A 12,413-nucleotide genomic window follows, 5' to 3' on the forward strand; every position below is an offset into this window, starting at 1 on the left:
GTTGATACTGCAAAACACTGATTTATCAAGAGCACCTTTCAGTCCCTTTTTGCTGATGTATTAACAAAACATTCTCTTATCAGAAAATAAAGTGGTTTCTGCTGGAAAAAAACATCAGTAATCCAGACATGGGGATGTATTGAAGGATTCCTGAAGTCCCCCCTGTAACAGCAAAGCAATGAGCAGCAATTTGCTAATTGGTAACAGCCGCTGCACTGCTCGAGGAAAGGGCTGGAACCCTGAGGATGGGCAGAAGTTTGATTATAAGACACGCACGGTGGATCATTTAGAAAGATAAAACCACGCTCGCTCTGCCGCAGCCAGCTATTAAAAGTGGAGAATGTTATTTCAGGTAATAAAGAGCAGGACCTGAGGACCAGCCTGGGAATTCAAATTTACAACTTGTATCAAATTCATCTGCTGTAAAACTCCACCTAGTTTATAAGTTTCTCACCAACTTCATAAAACATGTTTTATTATTATTGTTTTCTGACTCTCCTGCCTTAATAAAATTCCTCTCCCAGCCTGTGTGGGTGTCGCATTATAAACATTTGCACTTTGATTCATTCAAGACTGCAGAAAGCTTTCAAGGTAACCTATTAGGAATACTTTAAATGGTTGAAAGACATCCCAGTTTCCCCTGAATGCTGCAAAGCTTTAAAAGAACAAAATAAAAACGTGCCTTGCTGCAAACCACCACCAAAAATCTGCTGGGCTGGTGACTCAGGAGATGGGAGTGACCACGCAGGCCAGCCAGGAGGGGTCCAGTGGGAAAACACAGGAGTTACCTGGGCACAGGTAAGGTGGGCACCCACCCATCACTGCCCACGCCCCTTCACCAGGGAGCTGGAGGGACTCATTAACAAAAGATTCGCTTGGGGATGATGTGAGCGTGTCCCACTGGTAGGAGGCAGCCAGACCATTTTGGGGGATGTTGCTGAGTAGTTCCTGCTGGTGGGAGGCAGCTGGACTGTTTTCAGGGATGCTGCCAAGTGGTTCCCACTGGTGGGAGGCAGCCAGACCATCTTCCCACAAGGTAAGGACCCAACCATGCAAAAGCAGGGATTTCCTCATCCCTGACCAGCCCTGGCAAGAGGAGCCCAGCGCTGGCACACAAAGCAGAGCTGGAGGGGGCTGGAAGCAGTGTCCTTCTCAAAGCAGCCCCTTTTCTTCTGCCTCAGCCACAGCCCAGTGAAGTTAAGGAGCAGCTTTTCCTGGCTTTGAGCAGGCTCTGGAGCAGCCTCTCTCCCACAGCGGTGCCACCAGCGCCGTGAGAACCCACGCACAGCACGAGAATAAAAGCTGAGCTTTACAAGGATCAGAACACAATCAGCTGGTGCCCTCACAGCTCCCACCAGCCAGCAGCCACCTCCTCTCTCCGCCAAGTTGGCTGCAGCATCCAGGGGTCGGGGGCCACTGCAAGCCCTCAGACAGAGCTCAGGAGGGCTCGACCCGACCTGGGTCCAGAGAAAAAGGCATTGATGCCTTTAATTCCTGCACAGCTGCTGCTTTTCTCCACTTGACTGAGCAAGAGGGAGGTTACCTGGCACAATGCACATGGCTCAAGGAGCCACACAACCCTCCCCAGGAAACACAGTACAGAACTGATCCTCCTTTATTTCGTTAAACCAGAAATTACCACTTTACAGTCCATCTCTGGTCACAATAACATCATTGTATGTGACTTCACAGGGTCTCTGTTGAGAGCCTGATGGGCTTAAATGTCTTAGACCCCCACCAGCAACTTCAGCTCAAGGAGAAAGCACAGGCAGCAAAGGCCACAGATCTGCAGGAGATTCACCCACTTGTGTGGAGCTTCTGGAGAGCTTCAGCCAAACCTCACAGGCTGGGGAAGAGCTCTGTGCTCCAGGTTCACCTGCAGCCAGGCCCATAATTTCCAGAACTAAATAAAAACTGCTTTAAAAGTAAGCACAGCAGAAGAGCAGGGATGGAGTGGCCACATGGTGAGGGCAAACACACCTATGGCTCAGCCTCTCCACCTCCATGGGTACATCATGGGAGGGAAAGGTCCTGGACTAATGAAAACCATGACAAGAAGCACTTCTGACGGTACAATTGTGACAATTTTGTTACTTCCAAACACATTTGTTTCAAACGAAAAGCAAAGCCAGCACCAAACTGAGCACCCCAAGAGCATTCCTCTCATGCTCTCTCCCTACATATCCACCCTGTTCCTTGGGCATTTGGAAATAAGAAGCTACAGATTTTGGGTGAAAACACCAAGGTCAGCCCCAGTACATGATGCTGTCTCCCTCTCAGTTCCTCCATTCAGAGGGCAGGGAATGCCCAGTGAGCCCAGAGCAGCCCCCCACAGCTAGCCCCATTCTCCTCCTGCCCCCTGAGGACAGCATTTCCCTTTTAACTCTTCTGCTGAGTTCCCAGTTTTCCCGGGAAAGATGCAATTCACACCCCTCTGCCTGTTCCGCAGTGATTTAATGTCTTTTGAGCAAAATGCAATTATCCTCATATCAACAGGGCCCTAGTGAGGATGATAATGAGCCGACTCCAACCCCGCGGCTACGGAAGTGGCTGAAGCCAGCAGAGGCCTCGAGTAATCAAAGGCCCGTCCCTGGCCTCTGATTGCTGAAAAAGGAATGAGAAACCTCCATAAAACTTCAAACACTGCCGTTCCCTGCTCCATCTCTCCACTCGTGGTGTGGGTTTTAGCACCAGGGGACAAGCGACCAACACCAGCTCCGGGAACCCCAGCTCCATCACACCCAGCTGCATTTTGGGTGTCACCTGCCAGGTCACCCCACGGCGGAGAGGGAGCACGGGGACATCGACCTGCTGCTCAAAGCACACACAGCACCCTGTCTGCCCAGGTTTGGGGATCAAGGAGAAGCAGCCCCCATCCTGAGTTGAAGGTGACTTGCCCTGCCCCAGGACACACAAATAAAGGTGTCCCCCTGCTCCACCCTGCAAACAGGAAGAAAGGGAGGGAAAGACATGGACATGCAACAGGTCTTGGGTTTTGCAGGACTTCAGAGGCTTCCTGGGAGATGGCAGAGCCAGCAGCAGGGAGCATCCAGAGGGCTAAGCTGCCCACCCTCTCATAAAAATAATATATAGTCAGGTAAAGACACCAAAACCCAGCTGTGCTTGGAGCAATCCAAGGAAAATGCTGGTTGGATTTGAATGATCCAAAGCTTGGTTCCCAGTTGCTGCTGGGATGTGGCACATTGGGTACCAGTGCATTGGAGAGGCAACTGGGATGAGAGAAGGGCTTTTGAGGAGAGAGCATCATAAAACAATCCTTTGAAGTCATGATGAAACCCCCATCAAGGATGGCAGGAAACAGCCTGGAAGTGAGAATTTCCACAGCCTCTTACCTATTCCCACCCCCCACTTTTACTCATTGCATAACAATTAAAGCTTCATCAGCTCCAACCACCAGTAACTGACTGGATGCCTCCTCAGATAATAAACATTTCCTTTGCTAACTAATGAGCACATACCTGAAGCTTTACTAATGCCTAATTGCTTGGCCTGGATATTTCAAAACTATAAATAAATAAATAAACAAAATCCTAGAATCCCAGAATAGTTTGTGTTGGGAGAAACCTTAAAGGTCATCTCATTCCTACCCCTTAGCATGGGCAGGGAAAACTTCCACTAGATCTTTAACCTTAATACTGTTTAAAAAAATCACAAAGATTAACTTAATACCATATTTTTTCTCCCCCCATCCAAAAAGATCTTGAAAGAACTCATCCTGCTTATTTAAGGGGAATGACTGAGAAGAGGAAAAAAAGCAAATTGACGCTCATCAATTAACTGAAAACAATCTTAACCCTCACCTCCTCCAAACAACTGCTTGCCATGACCATCCTTTGTGACATAAATGCACAGTGTGGGATGCTCTGGGATTCCCCTCCTCCCAAACCAAGAGCATCCCTGGCTTAAGTTGGAAGAAGTGAGGCTGAAGGACACTCATCTTCCTTGTCCAGGGCTCAGCACAAGCCCCTTCCCCTTTGAACTGTTGCCTCTGTGATTTTTCACTGTGGGGCTCCCAGCAGGAACTTATTAAAGCCAGACCAAAGCACGTCTTGCTTTAATAGTAATTAGGTCACCCTGGGTTGTGGGCTTAGCAGGCAAAACTATAATTATTTAGAAACATCAAGTTTAAATGCCAAAGAATCTTAATGGAGCTGAGCTAATTAACCAATTTCAACTAAGTAACTGATTAGCTTAAAAAGAAAAAAAAGATAAATCAATGATCATAGACAACAACATTTTCTTTTAACAGTCTTTCTTGCAGCAATTCTCAATTGCACAAACTGAGCCCAACAACCCCTGCTAACCAAATATTATTGTAATTAAATATTCAACAGAAAGCCTCTTCAATTATTCAAAAGACTGATAACACTTGGTTATAATTGGGGTGGTGGGAGAGGTTTCCAGAAGCGGGGACTGCGTGCACCGTGCAGCTCTGGCGGCTGACGCAAACCCGCGGGTCGTGGCATCAGCACAGGGCACCCCTCCCGTGCCTGGAACCAACCTGGGGGCAGACGGATGCTCTCCAGCCCCCACGTGAGAAAACACACCAGATGGAGCACAGGCTTTCTGGATTCCTGCTATTAGACCAAAAATTTAGGGGACTAATGGCCACTTTCCAGGTTTCACACCGTTTTCCAGTGGTAGCGTTATTCCCCTGACAAAGGGCCGGGACGAAAAGCAGGCCCTGGTGTATCATTATAATTCACTAAGCAGCATTACCATAGGAAATTACAAATTAGCTTTTCAGCAAAGGATACGGACGTATTTAGATTAGCCATAGAGAAACTACAGAACCTTCCAGCCCATTCATCAAAGCTCTTGTAGCTCCAACTTTCAGGGAAATGAAACAATAATAAATATTGAGCAGGGAAAGTTAATCTCCCTTGAACGCACTTTAATAATTCAAAAGTTGTGAGAAATAAATAAATAGAGCACAAATCCTTTCGTGCCTACAAAACACATGTCCTGCTTTTCTCACTATTTCTCATGATGTGACTTGGTGGGAAAATGGATGGTGACCAAAATAAAAGAGCTCCAAAAACTCAGCTGTGGCTGTGAGCAACATTTACAGGGAAGGGGGGAGCCCATCAACTTTTGCCACTTATCTGGAAAGCCATGGAGCTGATTTGGGCAAGAGTTTGCTCCCACTGTCCCTAGGGGAAGGGCTGTGTTGCCTCTACCTACTGTCTGCACCCACTCTGTGCCCATTCCCTTCCCTGCACACTCCCGGGCAGCCTCTCAAGCTGCTCATTTTTGGAACAACTGTGGGTTTACCCCTAAAAGCTGAACAATGCAATAACCAGTTCAGAGTCCAGGGGCCACCCAAGGTGCCAGCTCTCTCCTGACACTATTCTGCCATCACTCCATCCCCTTCCACACCCTTCTGCTCCCACAACCAACCTGGGACCTCTGCAAGCAACACTCACTCCAGCCTCCTGTTATTCCAGCTGAGGGGGTGCCTTCCGAAATTGCCACCCAGCCAATATCCAGCCTTATCATTTGCCTTGCCCAGTTATTGATGCATGCAACCCTTGAGAGCTCTGGTTGCAGCAGAACAAGGTCAGATTGAAATGTGCTTTCAAATCTTAATGAATACTTGGGGAAAGCAACCCCAAGTGTTTACCTGGCCTTGCTGTGCTGTTAAATGACTCCTCACACCAACACTGTCTATTCAGAGGGAACAAAGCACCACGGTGCCCCTTGGGCAGCATCACACAGTTCTGGGGTTCCTGCAGGAAGCCCTTTCCATGTGTGCTGAGCTTGGGGTACCCACAGCTGGGAGAGGTAGAAAAGTCCTCTGGAGCTGGATGGACTCAGCCAGCACAGTGCACACACACCCTGAGAGCCTCAGCCCTGCCCTGAGCATCACTTCCATCAGCCTCATCCCACAGCACTCCCACTGCAGCAGGGCCGGGGTCCCCAAGACTTTGCTGACCTGATTAGCATTGACTTACCCATTGCACAAGGTACCATTTCCCCATTTTCATCAAATCTCAGCATTTCTTTAGCTTACAGAACCCATCTCTGCTGGAAACATCTATTATTCAGCACCGTAGCCTGGATCCAGATCCAGACTAACATATTTGGCCTCTTTCATCATCAAACATCCATATTTTCTTCTGACTTCTAAGGCAAATGGAAGGGTCTTATTCTGTCCTGTTGTGCCAGGAGCTGTACCCAGAATGGGTGAGAGGACATCTTGCAAACCCTCTGGCAGCTCATGCCACAGCAGTCAGGGCCACTTAACACATGCGAGAACATGCAGCACTCCAATATCCAAAAGAATAGGAAAACACAGCCCCCACCTTCTCCACGGGCAGAGATACCAGGAATAAGTAAAAAATAAAATTAAAAAAAAAAATTAAAGAAAAGCAACATAAGTACCTGCAGTGTCAGGCCCCTTTTCCATGACTTGACAAAACATTTTCCCTTCAGGCTGACAAGATCTGGGCTCACTCATCATGCCAAGAATAAGGGTTTTCCCCTTAGGGCTTTCTTTTTTCCCCTCAGTTAGTTTGAGCAAGGAAAGCAAGAGTAAACGGACAGCTGAATAGCAGCACTTGCAAACTCCCATGAAGGTTACCATCTGCACTTGGAAATTCTCTCCTGAAGACTTATTTCTAGCTTCTCCTTGAGAAGGGCTCAGCTCGGGGTGGAGCAGCTGGGCCCAAAGCGGGAGCCCAGGGGGTGCTGGTGCCGAGGGAAGAGCGGCGCGGCTCAGCCTGCCCGGCCCGGCACCAAGGGATGCTGCAACAGATGCGCGCATCTCCAGCCAAAGGGAGGAGAGCGGTGCCGGGGCAGGCAAACCCCATCCCTGCTCCTCTCCCAGGCGGCAGTTCTGAAGCTGGTGGATAAGCACAGCAAGAAAAACTAAGCCAGATTCACCAGCCTCAAGCAGGGCTTTTCACCTCCCTCCTGTGGTCTGCTTATGGTGATGCTGCAGGCACAGAGAGAAAAACCTGGATTTTAAAAGAGCGAGTGTGAGGCAGGGAGACGCTGGAGAGGCGAGCAGGCAGGCAGGTGAAACAGAGTACGTGGAGGAACTGCACCGAAATGGTCATCAGTCCCATCTGACCTACCAACAGCTCCAACCCGAGTTAAAACGTACAACATCAGTCCATTAGCACCCTCTCTATATGCTAAATGGATTGTGTTTGGTTCAGCTAACAGGAGAGAGAGCATGCGAGCAGCTCCTGAGTGATTGCAGGGTGTGGGAGAGACAGAGGATTTGGTGCTGTCATCTTCTCGCATCCTTCTTCCTCTTCGCAAGCCACAAAAAAAAATTTAAAATTACTACAGACATCCAGGTGTCCAGCAGAAAAGGAACAGCTAAGCCACAGGATTTAGTAAAAAATCAGGGAACCGTAAAAAAAGTCAGATAAGTGGCTCTATTACATCCAGGTTCGCGTGCCGCAGGCAATGAGTTAGCAGGGTTTTATGGAGAATAACGAGGGTGGTTTGGAGGCAGCCCGTGCCCTGACCCCAGCTGCAGCCTCCTCCCACTCCAGCCGGGTCCAGACCCCTAGACGCCTCCCCCACCATCACGGAAAAAAGAGTTTTTGTCTCGTTGGCTGATTTGGGATGCAGGGAGCCATCCCTGGCACAGCTGCTCCTGCAGCCAGGGCAGAGCAGGGCGCCAGCCGTGGCTTTGCCGTGCTGCCAGAGAGGGTTGCCGGCTAATCCAGCCTTGCCGATGCTCCAGGGGGAAAGCCAGATGCCAGGGCAAGGCAGGTCCTAGGAAATGCTCCAGATGCATTAGAGAAAACCATGTTTCAATCTAGCAAATTCAACCTCTGTATCAAGAGATTCAGTAACATTTAAATAAACCCCATAGAAAGGCATTTTCTTTATATGACCACATCATTAGACTCTTGCCTTAACTCCAAATCAGATTTGATTGCTCTACCTCAGAAATTCCCCATCCAAAATTTTCCCTGAAATCTGAGATCTCTCCTAGGATAACTGCTTTACTATCCAAGCAACTTCCTCGACAGAGTAGAAATATCTCCACTTCTGAACAGGTTCGGTCCTGGGCAGGGACTCTGACTCTGCCAGTGCTCCCGAGGAGAGCTCGGGCAAGCTGGGGAACACCCTGGGTGACACCCAGGAGTACCCTCAGACCAGGAGGGAGCCGAAGTCCCCCATCCAGCCGCGATTCCAGCAGTGCCTCAAGCCGCTGACGCTGCAAACGCCGGCGAGCCGAGCGCTGCTAACAGGTCCTGCCTTTTCACGTGCGGCTTCGCCACCGAGCAAAGGCGCGCTCGTTGCATCACGCTCCGGCACCAGCACTCCCACCTCCAGGTATTCCTACAGAGATGTCATGAGGCAGCCCAAGAAATACAAAAAGCAAACACGTGTGTCAGCCGAAAGCCAGCCCAAAGGGGATGCTGCATCAAGCGGGCCTGCCTGCCACGATCCCACAGCCGCGCTTGCGAGCGGAGTGGAGCTGTGGCTAAACCCCATCGGAGCAGCATTCCAGCTCCTGAACCTGCTCCTTGCTGACCGGGGCTGAGCCGGAGGCTCCTGCCATCCCTGACAGCTTCCAGTTCAGCCACAACCATACCCCTGTTAAAGCCCCCCGGGGAAGGCCCGGCCCCACGCCGGCCAGCGGCGGTCTGAGACCCCGAGCATCATCCCCCGCACCCGCGCGTCTCTCGCTGCTCACACCGAGAGGCTGCACCACGACCCCTGCGCGCAGCCACCGCTCCGGCGCCGGGCACGAGCTGGGGCTGCACCACCAACATAGGCGGCAGTGGCAAAATGAAAAGAAAAATATAATCGAAGCAATACTTCAAGACCAATGCCGGCCACTGAGCAGCGACACAGCTCCGAGGCTGGGGCCGGCGGGCTGTCCCACCAGGCCCACCGCCCGGAGCCTGGGTCTCGGCTGCAGGCACATTCCTGCTGCCCAGAAAATCCCACGACCAAGCGGTAGATGGGGAAAGATCCCAGCCCACTGGCACGGACCGTGCTGAGAGGACGAGCACGCACCTGCTCCGTGGCTCCAAAGCGTCCCCCAGCTCGGTTCATCCCCAAAAACGGAGACCACCTGCCCACGGCTCCTGGCGCATCCATCCTCCGCCGGGGCTCGGAGGAGGAGGGATGGCAGAGGCGGCTCCGCGCACCGCCACGGCCCCTCGGAGGCGGCCCCACCACGGCCCCGGCGACCAGAGGGGACCCAGACGGGACTCCGGAGACGGCCCCACCTCGGCCCCGGGCACCAGAAGAGACATTGGAGGTGACCCCAGGGCGGCCCCGGGCAGGGCTCTGCAGGGAAGCGGAGCCGAGCAGGAGCTCGCCCCACGGGGATGCGGCCGGGTTCTCTCCTCCATCCCCGGCCCCCTCCCGAGGGCACGGGCTGCCAGCACCGCCCGCGGGCCAGGTAACCCGGGCTGGCACAAGAGGCCGGGGCCACGGGGCCAGGATGCAGCCCGGTGCCGGTGCCTTACGGCGGGGGAGTCGCTCCCCAGCTGCAGACGTCGCGGGCGGCGCAGGGACCCTCGGCTCAGCATCCCACCCGCTCCCGTTAGTCCCGGTCGCCGCTCACCTTCCACGGCAGCCGCGGCGGCGGCCAGGCAGAGCAGCACCACCAGATCCACAGCCATCGCCTCCTCGGGCCCCGCAGGCGTCAGCCGCTACCGGCGGGCGGCCGTGAGCGGGCATGGGGGGTGCGTCCGCGGGCCGGATGGCTCCGGGGCAGGGCGGGCCGGGGCCGCGGACGGGACGGGCCGGTGGCAGTGCCGGTGCCGCTGCCCGCCCGCCCGGGTCACATCGCCGCCGCGAGTGGCGCGCGCGGCCACGCCGCCGCCGGCCCCCGCCGCCGCCCGGCCCCGCCCCCGCCCGAGCCCCGCCAATCCCCGCGCCCGCCCGGCCACGCCCCCGCCCCAGCCCCGCCAATCCCCGCGTCGCGCCCCGCGTCGCGCCCCGCCCTGGCCACGCCCCCTCCAGCCCTGCGCGCCCGTGCGAAGGGCAACAGCGCCCCCTGGCGGGCCGAGGGCGCCGCCCGGGCTGTGCCTCCCCTCAGCGGGACCCGCGACGGGGCGGGCCCGGCCCCCAGAGCCGGGACGCGGCATGGGACGGGACGGGCGCGGACAGCGGCGGGGACTCGCCAGCGAGATCACACTGCCGCCGTCCGCTCCCCTCTCTCACCGCCAAGAGGAATCTGGAGCGAACCGTCAGCCCCACGGAGACGTGGCCCCTCTGCCCAGCCGCCCCCAGCACGGCCGCTCCCCTCAGGCTCGGACACTGCGGCGGCAGCGGTCGGACACAACGCGGGCCCCCTCAGCCTCCTGCCTTCTCCTCCACTGCGCTCGCCCTTTGCTGGGCATCGCTCCGGGCGCCGCGGCCGAATGAGCCCCGGGAGCGGCGGAGCAGCGGCCTCGGTCGGGGGACACCGGGATGCTCGGCCTCCCCCACCAGCAGCCCCTCGCTGCCAGCCCAGGGCCGTGCCCTGGTACCCACAAGCCCGGTCAGGAGCGATCTACATCCACGGCCTCCAAAAAGAACCGTCCAAAAGGATTTTCACCCGGGCCTGCTCTCCCCACGCACCGCCCTGCCTGGGACCCTGCTTGGCAGGGCTCAGCATCCCCCGCTGCTCTGCTCCCCACCCGACAGCAAAGCTGACCCTGGCCCTCCTCAGGGATCAGCTCATCCCAACACGCGGCTTAGGGAAAACAGCGCGGGCAGGGCAGGCAGCAAGGGCTCATTCGGATCACGGCCGCACGCCTGCCGCCACGGCGGGACCAGAAACCCTGCAGAGACACAGAACCCTGGAAAATCGACAGCTTTTCAGGGAAAGAGCGTGCAAAAAACAGTCAGCGGTGCCACGGGAACAAGAGTTTTCCTTTTGCGGTTGTGCAAAATATATTTTCAAGCAGCTCCTATTCAGCTGAGCAAATAACAGAAAAAATTGCCAAGAACCTTCTGGCTAAGTTTTAAGGAAATTTGCTTTCATCTTGACAACCCTTCTTCATTTCCTTCCCATGAATATCTCAGCAATCCAGTTTACTCACTCAGAGGATCACAGAAAGAAAACTGTGAAGTAAATGTCAGTATTATTTGCATCTTTATCCAGTCTGCCATAAAAGCAACACCATGTTATTTATCTGATCTAGCACAACTCAGTAACAGCTCAAGTATAGAATATTCATGATGTGCAAAGCAAAAAAATGTTAATCGTTTGAGAATACAAGAGGCAAAGAGCTGAGCCTTTGAGTTATCCAGAGAAGTGCCTCATTTTGGTGGGGGGGTTTTCCTCCCAAATAATAGTTGTCAACTGAAAACCTTGCATTCAGAAATTTGACCAAAAAAAGCCTGAAAATTTCTGTAGGGTAAAAAAAAGAATAATACATCAATATTCTTCTGATTTCTTTTCAGCTGGCCAAAGAGTTGGCTGTGCTGGGTGAAAGCCAGCTGTGTTTGTTCAAAATGTTTTCTGTTCTGTCAGCCTTGCTCCAAGTCTCCCAAACAGCAAGGCTTTGCTTCTCCTGGAGGACACATCTCCAAAAAAGCAGTGTACCATCTGGGGGTGGAAGTGGGAAGGTGGCAGCATCCTGTCACGGGGCCACTCTTCCTGGCACGCCCGGTCAGATTGTCACCATCTGCCCCAGAGACAGTGCCCACCAGTGTCTCCTTGGAGGGCACATCAAGGGCATTAAAGCCTGATGAGTTTTGGGGCACATTTTGCTGTATTTTCCTCTCTGAGCCAGCCATGTGTGGGAGGCAAACACCCCACAGAAGGCAAAACCGCCCTCTGGGCTACCAGCAACGTCCAGTTGTGGCCAGCAGGCCCCTGTGTGGGAGAGACACGGGGCACAGACCTGCTCAGAGCAGGAGCCTTCCCAGGGGGAAGGCTTTGGGTGGTGCTGTGCCCGGGGTGCACGGCCAGGCCCTCTGTGCTCACAGCCCGCAGCGCATTGAGATGGCGGCAGTCGGCTGCCAGAATTAGCTCTGTCTTAATTAACAGCTTTGCCTTTGTTCTCAGATGCTGCTTCAGGCGATGCCAAAGCCTTTGTGGAGGATGAAGATCTGGGATCCCAGTGAAAGGAAGCATCAAGAGTTATCATATGGCACAGCACAGATCTCCTTCTCAAAACACCTTCGAGAGCAGAGGGGTCACAGGCTGCGCCAGTCCCCGTCCATCCCCACCACACTGGCTGTGACAGGACCAGCTGAAGCACAAACATGAATCCCACCAGGCCACCCTTGTGCCTCTGGTGGCACCAGGGAGGCTCTGGAAGGGTCACCCCAAATTGTTTGAGCTAGGAAGCAGCAAGCCCATTCTGCGAGCCTGACATCTCCTGTGACAGTAGGTGGGGGGTGACCAGTGGTCCTGCCCTGCACCAGAGCTACCACCCAGCTCAGACTGGGAGCTCACTGGGATGGTGGCCTTG

General features: G+C 53.9%; 1 protein-coding gene across 1 annotated transcript in view; it reads right to left on the reverse strand.

Annotated features, from left to right (window-relative positions):
- Window positions 1–9,836, reverse strand: part of EPHB1 (EPH receptor B1) — a 69,060-nt gene extending 59,224 nt beyond the window's left edge. The window contains exon 1 of the mRNA XM_063407798.1: window positions 9,569–9,836. Within this exon, the coding sequence (XP_063263868.1) occupies window positions 9,569–9,626 (58 nt within the window). The 5' untranslated portion in view covers window positions 9,627–9,836. The remainder of the gene's footprint in view (window positions 1–9,568) is intronic.
- Between the last annotated feature and the right edge of the window lie 2,577 nt (window positions 9,837–12,413).

This window comes from Prinia subflava, chromosome 11 (assembly GCF_021018805.1).
Source record: "Prinia subflava isolate CZ2003 ecotype Zambia chromosome 11, Cam_Psub_1.2, whole genome shotgun sequence".
NCBI classification, from domain to species: domain Eukaryota; kingdom Metazoa; phylum Chordata; class Aves; order Passeriformes; family Cisticolidae; genus Prinia; species Prinia subflava.